The following is a 13,981-nucleotide window of genomic DNA, read 5'->3' as shown; positions in this document are numbered from 1 at the left end:
AATGCAAAAGGACTTGGTAATAATGTGCTCCAATTTCATAGACATTAAACAAATAAACAGACAGAATGACTAGCAAAAGTTCTTGAAGTATGCTGGTATTAGCTTTTGATACAGGAAGTCATGAAGCAACCGTATGGGAAATTTCACTAATTTGACTTTACACGCATAACAGACTGACCCTGAAATAATAAAATTCACAATTAAGAGAGATTCACAATTAAATTCACAATTTGCAAAATTCACAATTAAGGAGAGGTGGTAACAAAAATAAACTAAACCCAGAAATTAGGGACTTCAAGGGCAAAGACTTCAGGCAGTCAAGTTTCTGACAGAAGGATGTTGGAGAAACTTGGTAATTGCTTAAACAAATTATACTAAAAGACAAAAGCTATTCCAATCCTGAGGAACATCAGGAGAAACAGCAAGTCACCAAACTTAAGTCACAAGGTTTTCTGCGACTTAAAAGCAGATTTGCAGTGCCAGCCAGTGTGAGAACACAGAAGTGCCAATCAGATACAAATGTAAGAAATCTAAAAAGGGTAATAGAAAAATATTAAAAATAGTAAGATGATGACTAGGGGAAAATATGCCCCATTAATCATCCAGGAAGGAATGCTGGATGCTGAAACAGAAGATAATAGCAAAAAGTTATCCTGTATAGAAATCTGAAAAAATCTAGAGGAACTCTTAAGGAGTTTTCTGGGTAGAAAGAAACTCTGAAACCACAATTATATTGTTCCATACATAATTATAACAACAAACCAGCCAATGATAGAGAACTCATTCTACATGAAGGCAGAAACGTGAACTGCTAAGGAATTGCAAAATACTTTTAGCAGTATTGTTACAGTAGAGGCAGGCTACTTAAATTCTTCCTATTTTAGCTGGGATTTTGCTCACAATAGTATGTATCTTCCACATCACCTATGTTTCAGGTACGTACAAGGGTTTCAAATATGTTTCTACGTATATCTCCTTACCTGGCCTGCTTCATTTCTTTTTTCGTAATAAGCCTACTGATTTCCACTGAATCCCCAAGCTGTAGATCTGTTAACTTAGTGGCTATAGATATAGCAGCTATTCTGAAAAAGAAGAGTGTTAGATTTCATTTCAGGCAACACATAAACCTTTGAAAAGGTGTATAAAGTTGCAGATTTAAACCTCCAGGTGGAAGGAGTAAGACAGACTGACCGTTTCCTCATCAGATTACAGAATGGGACTCTAGTTCCACATCACCTAGTTTTAGGAGCCTAATCTAGCTATGTAAATTAAGAGGTTACTCTCTCTCATCTTGCTTAAGCAACTAGGAGCAAGACTAACAAATGGACATGCTTCTCCAGGGAATTTTTCAGAGCATCGATTCTAAGCAATGTAAATACTCTTTCTTCTCACCTACTTAATATTCAAACTACAGCTGACCGTGTAGCTTTAATTGCCTTTTTAGTTTTATGTGATTCTTCCTTAACTGTGTGCAACTAAAACCAGTAAAATTAATTTATAAAGTACTTAGAAATTTTCTTAGAAAATATGCATGATACAAGCCATAAGGAAAGAGCAAAATGCCTATTGAGACTGTTACAATTTTCTTTATAAAGTTTCTTCATCATTCCCTTCAATAACAAGCCTTCACAGTCTGATTTTCTAGCTAAAATTTCTGTAACTAAAATATACAGCAAGTTTTTAGTGAAACATCCCACACCATTCTCAAACAAAATCCTGAAAATGGAACATTCTATCCTCTGAACCATCCTTTCTGTTAAATTCAGATAAAAGGATATGCTTGTCTGTATATGTTTTGCATCGCATTCAGAGAACTCATCATCTATCAGGAAGGAGGATAATCATACTACATAAAAACAACAAGCACTGAGAGGCACCATCAGCTTCATATTTATCAGGTGGTGACAAAGTCTAGTTAATGGGCCATTAGATGATATGACATCATCATTTGTATCATGTGTACAGACATAGCAGCACACTCACTTTCCTGTTCCCTTGGGCATTCTTCCACTGACATTCACTGACAAAGCTCAAAGCTGTTTCATCACTCCTGTAAAGCTGAGAAAACTTGGATACGCCATTAACTTGCTGACCTTTCCACAGTAGTACCACAAGAGTTACCTTGTTGTGTTTGGGGTTGGTTTTTATTTCTTTCCTCCCCAAGTGTGTAGATGGTGGGAAAAAAAGCCAAACCTAACTCCCACAAAATCAGAACATTTTAATCTTTCAGCAACCTCAACAGTTGGAATTATCAAACTTAGCTGGCATTAAATGCTGCTTTTGTTAACATCACATGGGCCAAGAGTAATTTCTAAACATATATGAACACATTTGAAGGAACAGATACAAACACTTGCTTTAAACGGATTGTTTCTTTCCCTTCCTCTTGACTTGGGCTCTGATTAGATAAATACATATGTGTTCAGCTTATACATGCAAGGACTCTCACTGACTTCAAAGAACCAGTTTCCTTGTGTGAATACTTTGCAGTGTCTGAGCTACAGAAACAGTAGAGAAATGAGAGCCTTCAAAAATTTGGACTTGTAGTTACATAACCTTCCCAGCTTATCATTAATGACAAGCATGTGTCAATTTAAACAGGTATTTCTAAGTTGAGGCAGTCTTCTGATTTGTATTCATAGTGAAATAGATCTTAAAAAAACCCCACCTTTTTTTCTAAAAAAGAAAAAATTATATCACCACTCCTCTAAGTCTATCTTGCATACAACATAGTATTGACTACAATTGTTCTTAACTGTTTCTGATTAGCACATTTTCCTCCTCGTTTTTATTAGGTAGTATTAAGCACCTATTGTGCAGCTGCTAAGCCACCTTCTGTCAGAATTTGAATCTGGGCAGTGTTCAGAAGGAACAAAGCAGCATATCCTAAGCTGGGCTAGTAACGAGCCCTCAAATAGCAGTTCCAAATAAAACAATCATTGGGAAGCTTTCTTTGAAAGACAGGAAGAATCTGTGACTCTGCTCTCCTATCAACTGGGATGCAGAACAGAACTCTGGTTGCATATTAACTCTCTAGATTAATTTTTTACTCCCTCTCCATCACAGCCTCAGAGTAAGATTTTATTATTATTATTACTGTTATTATTTCTGTTTTGCTATTTTTATTTCAAAAGTTCCAAAGCCCTACTTTTCTTCTTTTCCTTGTCCCTTCCTTGCCCTCTCTTACAAGAAAAAGAGAAAGAGAAATAAGTTTAGAAATAGGATCTGGAGACAAACCTATTGCAATAAATGGACTTGAGTAGGACTCAGTTTGCATAGTTAAGAACCAAGATTTAGATGCCAAAGCTCTCCCACCTAAATTTAGCCATTTCAGAATGACTTTAAATCACTCATTATCTGTATTGACTAGGTTACATCACACATTAAGGGAAACAAACAGCAACTCACACATGGACTGCTATATGTAATCACAACATTCAGGAGCCTGAATCTGGACTTGCCCAATTAGTCTGTATCTAATTGTTCTATGTGGGTAGAGCAGAGTTCCACAGATGGGAGATTCAAGCTTTGACACACCACCACAGTTAGACTAACAACAGTGAAAAGAGGAATGTGTTCTAGTACAGCACAGCTGGTATGAAAGCTCAGGGGAATACAAAAAAAGAAACCATACGTGAAAGTACAAAAAAAAGTCTGAAAAAGCTTGTGAATTAAATATACTTAGTAAAGCCTGAAATTTAATCAAAGTGCAAAGAAGTAAGTCCAGTAAGGAATTAGAAGAATTATTACAGTACAAACCTCTGATATGTATTAGATGCTTCTGAGCAAATCATACTCTCCTTTCTTCTTCCACATTCACATTGAAGATCAACCTGTTGTATCACACAAGAGAGAAGCTTTTTAAAATTTTTGTCTTTTTACGGCCATGGAGGGGTGTGAGGGAGGTAAATTTATTCCTTTAAAAAGTCCTATTTTAGTGGAATAATGGCTAATTAAAAGTGATGAATAGTTGTTAAAAAAATTTCAGTATTGTAAGTTTACAGGAAAATGTTATGCTATCAATATATAAACATGTCATTTTTTGTCACAGCTGTTATTGGCTGATAATTAAACCATATAATTTGCCTGTGAATTTGCAGTGAATTTTCTTTGGGTATCTAACCTTTGCACAGCAGGATGTTGTCGGGCAGGGTGAAGAAGGATGACATGGAGCCATACAGGGATGATTACAATATAGCCTTGGAATAGTACATGGCTGTTTACACTCTTCATCTATAAGACATTCTCCTTTATGACAGATTCTTTTACATTTGTGCATTCCACATTTTAACATTTGATTGCAGCGAAGTCCGCAGGAAATGTCAGTGAGGTGACAAGGAATATTACTTCGCAGCTGGAAGAGGGGAGGAAAAAGATGACAACTAAAAATGAAAAATTATAAATGCAAATCTCAAAGTACTTTTACTGTTCACACCTTCATTTGGCACTGTCCACATAAGAATAGCAATACTAAAATATCTTAGGACAAAGACTGAGTTTTTCTTTATATCATAGTCCAGCAGTTGGTCTGAATGTGTATGGCATAAAAGAGACACTTGTCTAATTTAATGACATTAAACTCAAAGTCCAGTAACATATTCCGTTCCAAAGAGGCCACAAGAATCTAAGCCTACAGTCCTAGAACGTTATTTAGTATTCAAAAACATTAAGCATCCAGACTTACTTCGTGCTTGCCCATACACCATTTCTGAGTGAGATAGGTACAGGGTGGACATTTCTCCTCACTATGACATGAATGGTACACTGCAGTCACAGAAATAAAAAAGCCAGCACAATTTTTTTAGCATACTTCAGTCAAATGCATTGAAGGAGACAATAAAGACTATTAAACATGAGTTTGCATTTCAGAACTACACAATTTATGGGAAGCATGATGCTTCATGCAAGGATCATCTGTTCTTTAAAGTACTCTTTAAAAACTATGATGGCAGGTTTTCAGATGAATATTCTTCCACATTTTCTAAATTAAATAACAGAGAATTTTCTAACTTCTGAGCACGGTTATACTATCAGACAGAATTTGTCAGAAAGCACATCTGTTTGACCTGCACTGTATTTTTTGCGATCGGCCAATGTAATTCCAAGGAACATAGAAACTAACTGTTCACTAGGTTACCCTACTGTTTCAATCTTTGGAATATAGCATTTAATGTGTTGTGACTATTAACAATGATTAGAAAAAAATTCAATGCTTTTACCAGTCAGAAGTACCACTACTAGTATTCATGGCAAGTTTTTAGTTGGTTGGCTTTTAAGTGTAGACTTTAGGACATATTCACAACTACTCAAAAAGCATCTAATAAAAAAGCAAATATATTTTCAAACAGACCTATGTATACTTTTCTACACTTTGATCAAAAAAAACCAAAACAAAACAAAAAACCCAAGCAAAACTGAATGGCCTGACTTACCTGGATGATCACAGTCATGTGGCCTGGTGCATGTTTTCTTACACTCTGGTGGTTGAGTGCCACAGGGGACAGGGGGGTAAATCACGGATTCACCACAATAACAAGTTAACTCGTCAAAACCTGAAAAAACAAGTCAAATATATCCCCCAATGGCTACATGTATTTGCATTTCTCCACTATGAGAAACCTTTAAATAACATGCAAATGTTTTACTCCAGCTTCGTTTTTTATTAAGCACCAGGGTAGTGAATTTATTAGCTTTTGTGGCTCCTACAAGAAAACTGGACTATGATCGCTTCATTAGGAATTATGCTTGCTTTTAGAGAGTGGTTCTTTCACAGCAACATTTTGAACTGGAGTAAGAGAAATGCTCATGTTAAGGTGAAAGCTGTTGCTGTTCTATCCTTGACTTAAAAATGAGGAGATATCTCTTGAATTCCCTTCTAGAAAGCACATCATCCAAACCTTGTGCTCCAAACTTCCCTCTGCCATCGCTTTTTCAGATGAATGGTTAGATTTTGTCCTTTTACCAAGTCCTGCACATGGTACTGGGAAGATTCCAGAGAAAATTACCAAAGGGCATCCAGTATGTAGACTTCTTCCTGTAATTTCTTCTGTATGCTTCTTTATGTCATTTTGTATTACATGGATCCTCATAAGCAGCTTATGAACCTATCCAAATACTTCAAAGCCAACTCTGTACTTTTTGGAAGTTCTCTGTCTCAGGCAGTATACATTTTCTTCTTTCTTTTTTTTTTTTTCTTTTTTTTCTCCTTCCACATTTGGGAAACAGATTTTAAACTCATCACAAGATTCTAAATCTCAGTGATAAAACAAGCAAAGGAATAGAAAAAACTTACATACACCATCCCAACTAAAACTTAACACTGCACAAAAATCATTAGAGTTCACTGCTGTTTTTCAGACTATGAACAAACTGGGAGGGAGACTGATTAGAATGCAAACTACAGTTCAAACAGATAAATTCTTAGAAAAACAGGACACTAAGAGAAAATATTAACATCAGAAGTCGTATAGAAGGAGATCTGAGAACAAAAAGAGAATATGATTGGTCTATAAACAAATAGAGGGAGTGGATCAGGGAGAACAAGAGAGAATGATGGAGAAGGTAGAAGAACAATGGGGGAATAAAAATACAAAACAACAATTCCAACTTGAAGAGAAGACGAGTGTGTTAAGGGAGCTGCTGAGTTCAGCAAGTTCTCTGACTCCGGGAATCACGGGATTCCTCCTTCCTAGTCTACCAAAGCAAAATCTGTTGAACTCTAAAACCCCAAAGGTTCCTACTGTCCCACTTCCGTATGGATATGATGGCTGCTGGATCAATACGCAGGTCCAGCCAGTAGCAAGACTAAACGCATATTCCAGAGAGACAAGACACACAATACATACATGACAACAACATGACCGGACAAACAGAGCCAAATGAACACAAACAAGATTCATGTGAACAGGAATACCAATAGCCAAGTCTTCTTCCTCCTCTCCAGCTCATCAGGATTGAAGTTCACTAGTGAAGAAACACACATACATGCATACACTCTAGATTCACATGCACGCCACATTCATGGATCTCAAATATTAGCATAGGCTCTGTCTAATATCCATACCTGGGCAGACCCCTTACCCAGCCACTGGCTAAAACCTTGGGTATTTCCAGAGGCAGATCTCCTCCCACTAGCCAGTCAGTCCAGCTCTGAAGCAAGTTCATTAGCAAATTACCCAGACATAGACAGGCACAGACAGGACTGGAATTAACAAGGGATGGCAGACCCCCTGGTCTCTCCAGGTGCTGGCACCCAGACTGAGGGGCCCCTATAACTTGTGATCCCATTCTCCAGCTGCTGGCATACAGTATAGTAAGTCTGTCTGGTCTCTCCAGTTGCTAGCATAGAGACTATGTGCCTGCACGATTTGCAGCCAAGTCTCCAGTTGCTGGCACTTAGACCTCTCACATGCAGAATAGAGCCTGAAATTGCAGTGAAAGATATTAAATCTTATTCTTAACTAGGACAGGATAGACAGTTGTCATCAGGTACACAGGGCTGTGTCAGAGCAGTGCACTGACCAGCAGCTTCCTTTGTGCAAATGGTGTCTTTTATCTCCCCTTCTCTCCATTTTCCCGTGCATCCACCCTGATTCCTCCCAAATAATCTACCACAATAAATTTCTCCCCATTGGTCCCAGTATAGCTACAAATGTACCCAAATCTGCTATTTCTGGTATCATTACCTAGGTCATCCCAGCCTCACACAACTACCTAAGTTCTGTTGGCCTTGCAATATTCCACTCCCCAAAAGGTTCCCAATACCTCCCTCCTCCAGTTATCTGTGAAGCTCAGTCATCTCTTACCCTTAACATCTGTGAAATCCAACTTTTGTCAGCTTTTCACTGTGTTTTTTGTTATGTTCAGAAATTTCTCATGTCTGGTTGTTTTTTATGGTCTGTTCAGCAAGTTAAATCTCAGGCCAGGTCCTAGGCATTTGCCTGTGTATCTTAGAGTGCAGCAGTTAGTAGAAAGGATCATAATTTTTGTGTAATGAGACTCAATCACAATAAATTCCAGCAAGTAAGAATGCTAGGGAGAACAAAATATTAAGGGTTAGAAGGAAGAGGTAGAAAGAAGTAGAATAAACTGAAAAGTTTCAGAACATCCATGGATTTTCTGTTGAAAGCAAGCATAGGAAAGAGTAGGGCTTTTGCTGTCCCTCACTACAGGTCTTGAAACAACCTATAACCTTCCAGGCTTCAAAGCCACAAATCTTCCCTGGTCCAGGAAGATGAAAGACCAGAGACCAAAGTCCCTGGAAGACCTGAGTGTTAGACAGCTACACTGGCTGCTTGCTACTGATGAGAAGTGATAGGTGAAGAATCTTAACTGTAATGAAAGTTCCTTAACTAGCACTAATTGGGATAATGGGGAGGAAGTGCAGAGAGGTCTGATCCAAAGAGTAGAAATACAACATCTGAAAACTTTAAAAAAAAAAAAAAAGCTGTCTAACGCTGACATAATTTATCTTCCCCAAGAGACATATTGCTCTCTTGAAGTAGACTGGGTATGTATAAAGAGACCCTGGCATAGAAAGGGACCTCACCTGTCAGCACTGAGGAAATGACACTGGAAAGGTAAAGTACCTGGGAAGCACACAGAACCACAGAGGTGTAGATGCACTATAGTACTGCATCTTGATGCCAGCCCTCACCATTTCCAGCAAAACCAGTAGTGGAGACGGAGGCAGGGGCAAGATATCCAATCTAATGAGTGGTGAGTGGCAAGTGGCTTACAGCTGACCATGCCATGGCACATGATACCACGGCTGATGCAGCCCAATTGCAAACTGGTGGCTACACAGGTGGATCAGAGCCAAGGATGGACTTCTTGGTGCTGAGAAGCACTCCCTATCAGCTACAAGGCCAGAACCACACAATGTATGCCTCTGAAATCTCAACTAGCAGCATCCAGGAAAAGCAGGTAAAAAAATCTTTGAAGATACTCTTAGCTAATTTACCTCTGGACAGATTCAGAATGGGAGACTTCAGGGACACAAAGGTTTGAGCCAAATGACAGTAAGTATCTGGTTCCTTGAGTAAGTAGCTGCTTCTCCTGTGCTCAGAAAAGGACCCCACTGCAAAATTTCAGCAGTGAAGCTTGACCTCTCAATTGCATCACATCCAATAGTGGAACAGTTTACAGGGGAGGCAATCCTTAGGTCTCTCCAGGCTAAGACAGGCATCTGAACCTTAGGTCTGAGAGTGAAATACAATCCTCAAAAGTACTGCAGCAATGGGGAGAAGTTCAATGATCTTGAAGATCAAACCCATGAAATCCAGTGAAGAAAAACAACCCCTCAGAAAAACCTATGCGTTCTGACTCAACTAGACCAGAAGTTACTAACAGGACCTCTGAGACATTCAGATTACTATTTTGCTATGTCAAGAGAAATGCTTGGACACACAAACATTTATTTTTTTAAAAAAGAGGTACAGTCAGCATGCATGTAGGCTATTAAGACAGACTACAGCGCTATTTCAACCACAGTGAGCTATAGAGGCTCTATTATCCTGGAAAAGAGAAGATGTTTCCATGAAAAGTTGGCCTCCATAAAAATGGAGTTCTTTGACTATGTCCATATGCATACGATATAGGACAGATGCATGTACTACTGCAGCTAAGACACTTCCAGCTGTAAACAGTATCCTTACAATGTACAACACCTGTCTCTCTCCTTTTCACTAATGTCATGAGATCTGGTTCACACTTTCGACATTTCACTGTCCTCTTTCCCCCATTCCAATGGGCAGTTCCAAAGCAGTACCCAGCTTCTGAGAGAGAAGACTCACTTTTCTCCAGGAGTGACTACAGAACTACTAGATAAAAGACATTATTTGATGAAAGCCAAAGGGGAACTACAGGTGAGTATTTATATTCCATTCTAGAAACACTCTCCCCTCACAGTTTTACTGTAGATTACAGAAGATGCAAAAATAAGCACAGAATTCACAGCTGTAAGACTTAACGATGATGGATTTAAAGAAAACTTTCAAACTTCTTAAGCGAACGCTGAGTGGAAGGATGGATACAAGCTGAAGAATCCACTAAGGGCTTTTTTCTGCCCAACTTTCAGAAATTGCATTTAATAAATAGCTTATAATTTTTGTGATAAGCTACATCTATATAAAGAAAGGGGAAATCTCTATTAAAATAGGAGACTGAGAAAAAAAATTAAACTGTTATCACATATGAAGATGTTCCAGATCAACTGAAGATTCTGCTAGAAGAAGGAAATGCAGAAGCATTCTTCTGTCTGCTTCAGGCCAAAATCAGAAAATTTAGTATTATCTACCTATTATAATGGTGCAAAATAATCAACATATGGTAGCCTACATCAAGTGGTAAAAAGCAGTTGTAGAAAACTAGCATATTAAAGTGGCACAGCTTTTAACAGAGTACCTATCTGTCTAAAGCTATTGCACCAGCTTAAATCTTTAAATAGTTCAGCAATCATAAGAAAATTAGTACCTGCTGGCTGTCAATCTATTTCTAGCAATTCAGTACTAATTTCCACCATCCAGAACGTGACCAGAAAGCCTAAGACACACACAACTGACATCTCTTGTTTGTTCAGATGGTCCTGTCTAAAGAAAAATCACTAGTGTACCAAGTTGGGAAAGTCTGAATTCTAAGTAGCTAAACAAATTCTGCTACATACTTCAATATCTTGAACAGTTATTATGTTGTTAAACATGAGTTCCCTTAACTTAGAAATTATCTGTCTAAATGGCTTTTTTTTTTCTTGCATGATTCCTCGATTTTTTTTAAGCGATTGCTGGATCAACATACATAACTGAATATATTTCACTGTAATTCAATTTTAAGTATTAAAATCCAACACTTAGTAAACTCATGTAAAATGAAATAACTTTCTCCTTCATGAAAAAAAAAACCCAGTCAAAATCAACTGCTTATTCTCCAGGTTCTGGTCAATTTGGATCACATTGTCTGTTCAATTCTGACCAGTTAAGTGAATAAATTTCTATAATATATAAGAAATAAAATACTCTTGCACGTAACTTACTTGTTTGCCAACATGTTTGACAACTGCCCCGATGACAGGGTTCTTCACATCTATGAAGCCCACAGTTGAGTTTACGACCACAAACCAAAGAACACTTATGTTCTGTGTCCTAGGGGAAGGCAACAAAGAAAAGCAGAATTAAACTATAAACCCCAGTGGTTTATTTTTCTCTGTGAGGTCATAATCTACTAATTGACAAAACTGTATAGTGCAAAAAATAGCTTAGGCCTGATCTATAGAATTTTTCCATCACTGTATGGACACACAATTTTTAAAGCGGATTCTGTTAAGACCTCTGTTGCAGACATAGCTACATCATAGCTTGTGCTTCTTGTATTAAGCAATATCCTTCCCCTCCCCATTCTCCCTGGAATCACTGCATTGACAAAAAGCACCTTTAAACCGATTTAATTGCATTTAGGCTGGAAAATGGTTTTACATTTATAATGATACCCATAAAACAAATGCTGCAAAATAAATGCATTCACACAAACTTTTTGAGCATGACCAATACTGCAAATAGAAACTGAAGATGCACAAAAATGGAAAGATACGAAGGCAAAAAAGTCTTTTAACATCACAACCAAAACCAGACACACGTCACAACGAACAATTTTAGAAAACCACACATAAACTTACCACACAGCAAACTTCATTACATTTGTGTCGTCCACATGATCTTTTCTTGTTGCATCGCTTGTCACACATGAATGTAATAGCAGCTATTAAAAACAAAACAACAAAAAAAACCCCAAACCCAAACAGACAGTCATTACTTTTATGTATTTGCTTATTCTGAGAACAAAAGCTGCGATCGCAATATTATGCCAAGGCTGTTGCAGAGGATGGTCTAGAAGAGACTAACACAAAGTCAGTCAGCAAACAAACTTTTAAATTACTTGCTCTACCACATTAATTCCTATGTGAACACTTGGCCTCCTTTAAACAAACTCTTGTTCAAAAGGATTTTGGAGAGCAGAATACATGAAACTAGTTTATTTCACATTAGTCTTTACACCATAAACTCTGCACAATAGAGCACAGAAAACAGGATATCCTGACACACTGGAGTAACACAAACATCCAACTTAAGACTGCTCAAATTGGTAAGGCAGTAAAAGCCAGGTAAATACAACTACTGCTGATATGCTCATGAAAGCAGGGCTAACAAAGACCATCCTTATCACTATCCATAGGCAACAAAAGCAATTGCTTCTGGATTCTGAAGAGCAAAGTCTTCACAGACAAAAGCTCAAATTAGGAAATATACATATTAATTCCTTATGTATCTTGTAAATAAGTACTTCAGTATGACAGGGGTCCATCAAGTAAACATTTGACTGAGGTGAATTTTGAGATGCTACACCCAGAATACCAAGAAGTGTCAAATGGGAACTCTCTGCCAAGCTCAGATGCAAAGACCAGCAGCATACAACTGTGAAGCAAAATCAAAGCTTGTATTTCCCCAGGAACTTGGACAAGAGCAGAGCAAAAGCATTACTTTGCATCTGAGCTATGCAAGTTGACCCAAAGATATGCAGGATGCTGGGTGGGGGGCAACCTCTTGAATATGGCAGGTGGCATAAGAAATGTTCAAATTGAAATAGACAGCTTGTCTGGAATCTTTGAGATCAAATGCTGAAGAAGTTTTTCCTTACATAAAAAATGGATAGAAGTGAAAGAAGTTTATTTCAAACCTCTTCCCAAAAGTAGCAGCATCTCAAGAAATGACCAACTTGGCATAGAAGTATGGATAAAAGAAGCAGTACTCATCAGATGTTTGCCAACTTCGTCAATTAAACCCCAAACTAGAATGAGCTGTGTATTGTTTTTAAAACAATTTCACATTATATATGTAACATAACATTGTACCTTTATTTCTGAGGAGAGCACATGGGACTTCCTAGGAAACAAACAGGGAGCCATTAGGTTAAAAAACATGAAACAACTGAAACTTACTTATCTAGATAACTCCTAGTCACATCAGACAGAAAGAAGCACTCAGTTTTCATGTGTATAACACGTCTGTATACAAAATTAAAACAAAAGCTGGAAAAAATCCTCGAATCTTTCAACATAATACTTTTTCCTTAGAGATTCAATACCAATTTAAAAAAATTGTAGTTTTGTATTCCCCACTTCATTCAGCAGATAATGCTGTGAAGTGACAGAAAAAGTTTGTCCTAAGAAACCAGAAACTTGCAAGGAGGAAACCAAAAGAGCTCTCCCAGAGAATATTGACAGAGCGCGTAAATTTGTGCTTTGACCAACTGTCCTAAAAAATGCAAGTCTGATTTGATTTAAAAAAAAAAAACAAAACAGACAAACAAAAAACCACCACAACAGACAAAGAGAGACTGAAGTCAAATCTCACGATCAAAGAAGTTTTACCTAGATTAAAGACCTCAACATGAAAACAAAAGGTGATGGATGAAAACAAAACATTGTTGACCACCTACATTTGAACCTTCAGTCATCACAACTTTACATTCTGAGTTGTCATTTCTAAGCATCACATTTTTCATGACTGATTTAAATTATCACTGTAGTTCACTCATACTTTTTCAAGAAGTAGCTTTCTTGTCCAAGAAGCTGCATAAACTAAAACCCAAACCTCAGTACTTTATTTCAGGCCTCAAAATGAAAGATAATCTGAAGCCTTCTACCCCATAACTACCTTCAGCAAACTTGCAGGAAAAAAATGTTCCAACCTCAAGCAAAGTCTCAGTCATTTCCATGTACTTATGGACTTATATATTCAGAAGCCATGTCTACTTATAGATGATATGTAACAGGTCAGAAAAGTCATCAAGGCTCCTGTGATAGTAGCCAAAGATTTCAAAGCTATGATTACAGAAAGTAGCATAATTTAAAAATACACTAATTATTATATAACAATTGCTGGGTTACTATATAGATATATAAATGCGGACCAGTAAAAACTTCATATTC

At 37.5% G+C, this 13,981-nt stretch overlaps 1 protein-coding gene across 5 annotated transcripts in view; it reads right to left on the bottom strand.

Annotated features, from left to right (window-relative positions):
• NFX1 (nuclear transcription factor, X-box binding 1) overlaps positions 1-13,981 on the bottom strand; it is a 72,272-nt gene that overhangs the window by 27,769 nt on the left and 30,522 nt on the right. For all 5 annotated transcript variants that reach the window (XR_008236588.1, XR_008236592.1, XR_008236599.1 and 2 more), the window contains exons 11-18: positions 12,902-12,932; positions 11,669-11,751; positions 11,030-11,138; positions 5,433-5,552; positions 4,685-4,764; positions 4,124-4,354; positions 3,760-3,833; positions 981-1,082 (exon numbers count right to left, since the gene is read on the bottom strand). Coding sequence is in view for 1 of the 5 variants with exons in the window: in XM_052796323.1 (XP_052652283.1) it covers positions 981-1,082; positions 3,760-3,833; positions 4,124-4,354; positions 4,685-4,764; positions 5,433-5,552; positions 11,030-11,138; positions 11,669-11,751; positions 12,902-12,932 (830 nt within the window). In the remaining 4 variants the exon portion in view is untranslated. The remainder of the gene's footprint in view (positions 1-980; positions 1,083-3,759; positions 3,834-4,123; positions 4,355-4,684; positions 4,765-5,432; positions 5,553-11,029; positions 11,139-11,668; positions 11,752-12,901; positions 12,933-13,981) is intronic.

This window comes from Harpia harpyja, chromosome 1 (assembly GCF_026419915.1).
Source record: "Harpia harpyja isolate bHarHar1 chromosome 1, bHarHar1 primary haplotype, whole genome shotgun sequence".
Taxonomy (NCBI): Eukaryota; Metazoa; Chordata; class Aves; order Accipitriformes; family Accipitridae; genus Harpia; species Harpia harpyja.
The sequence above is the reverse complement of the archived record's forward strand: the minus strand, read 5'-3'. Positions and strand labels throughout refer to the sequence as shown.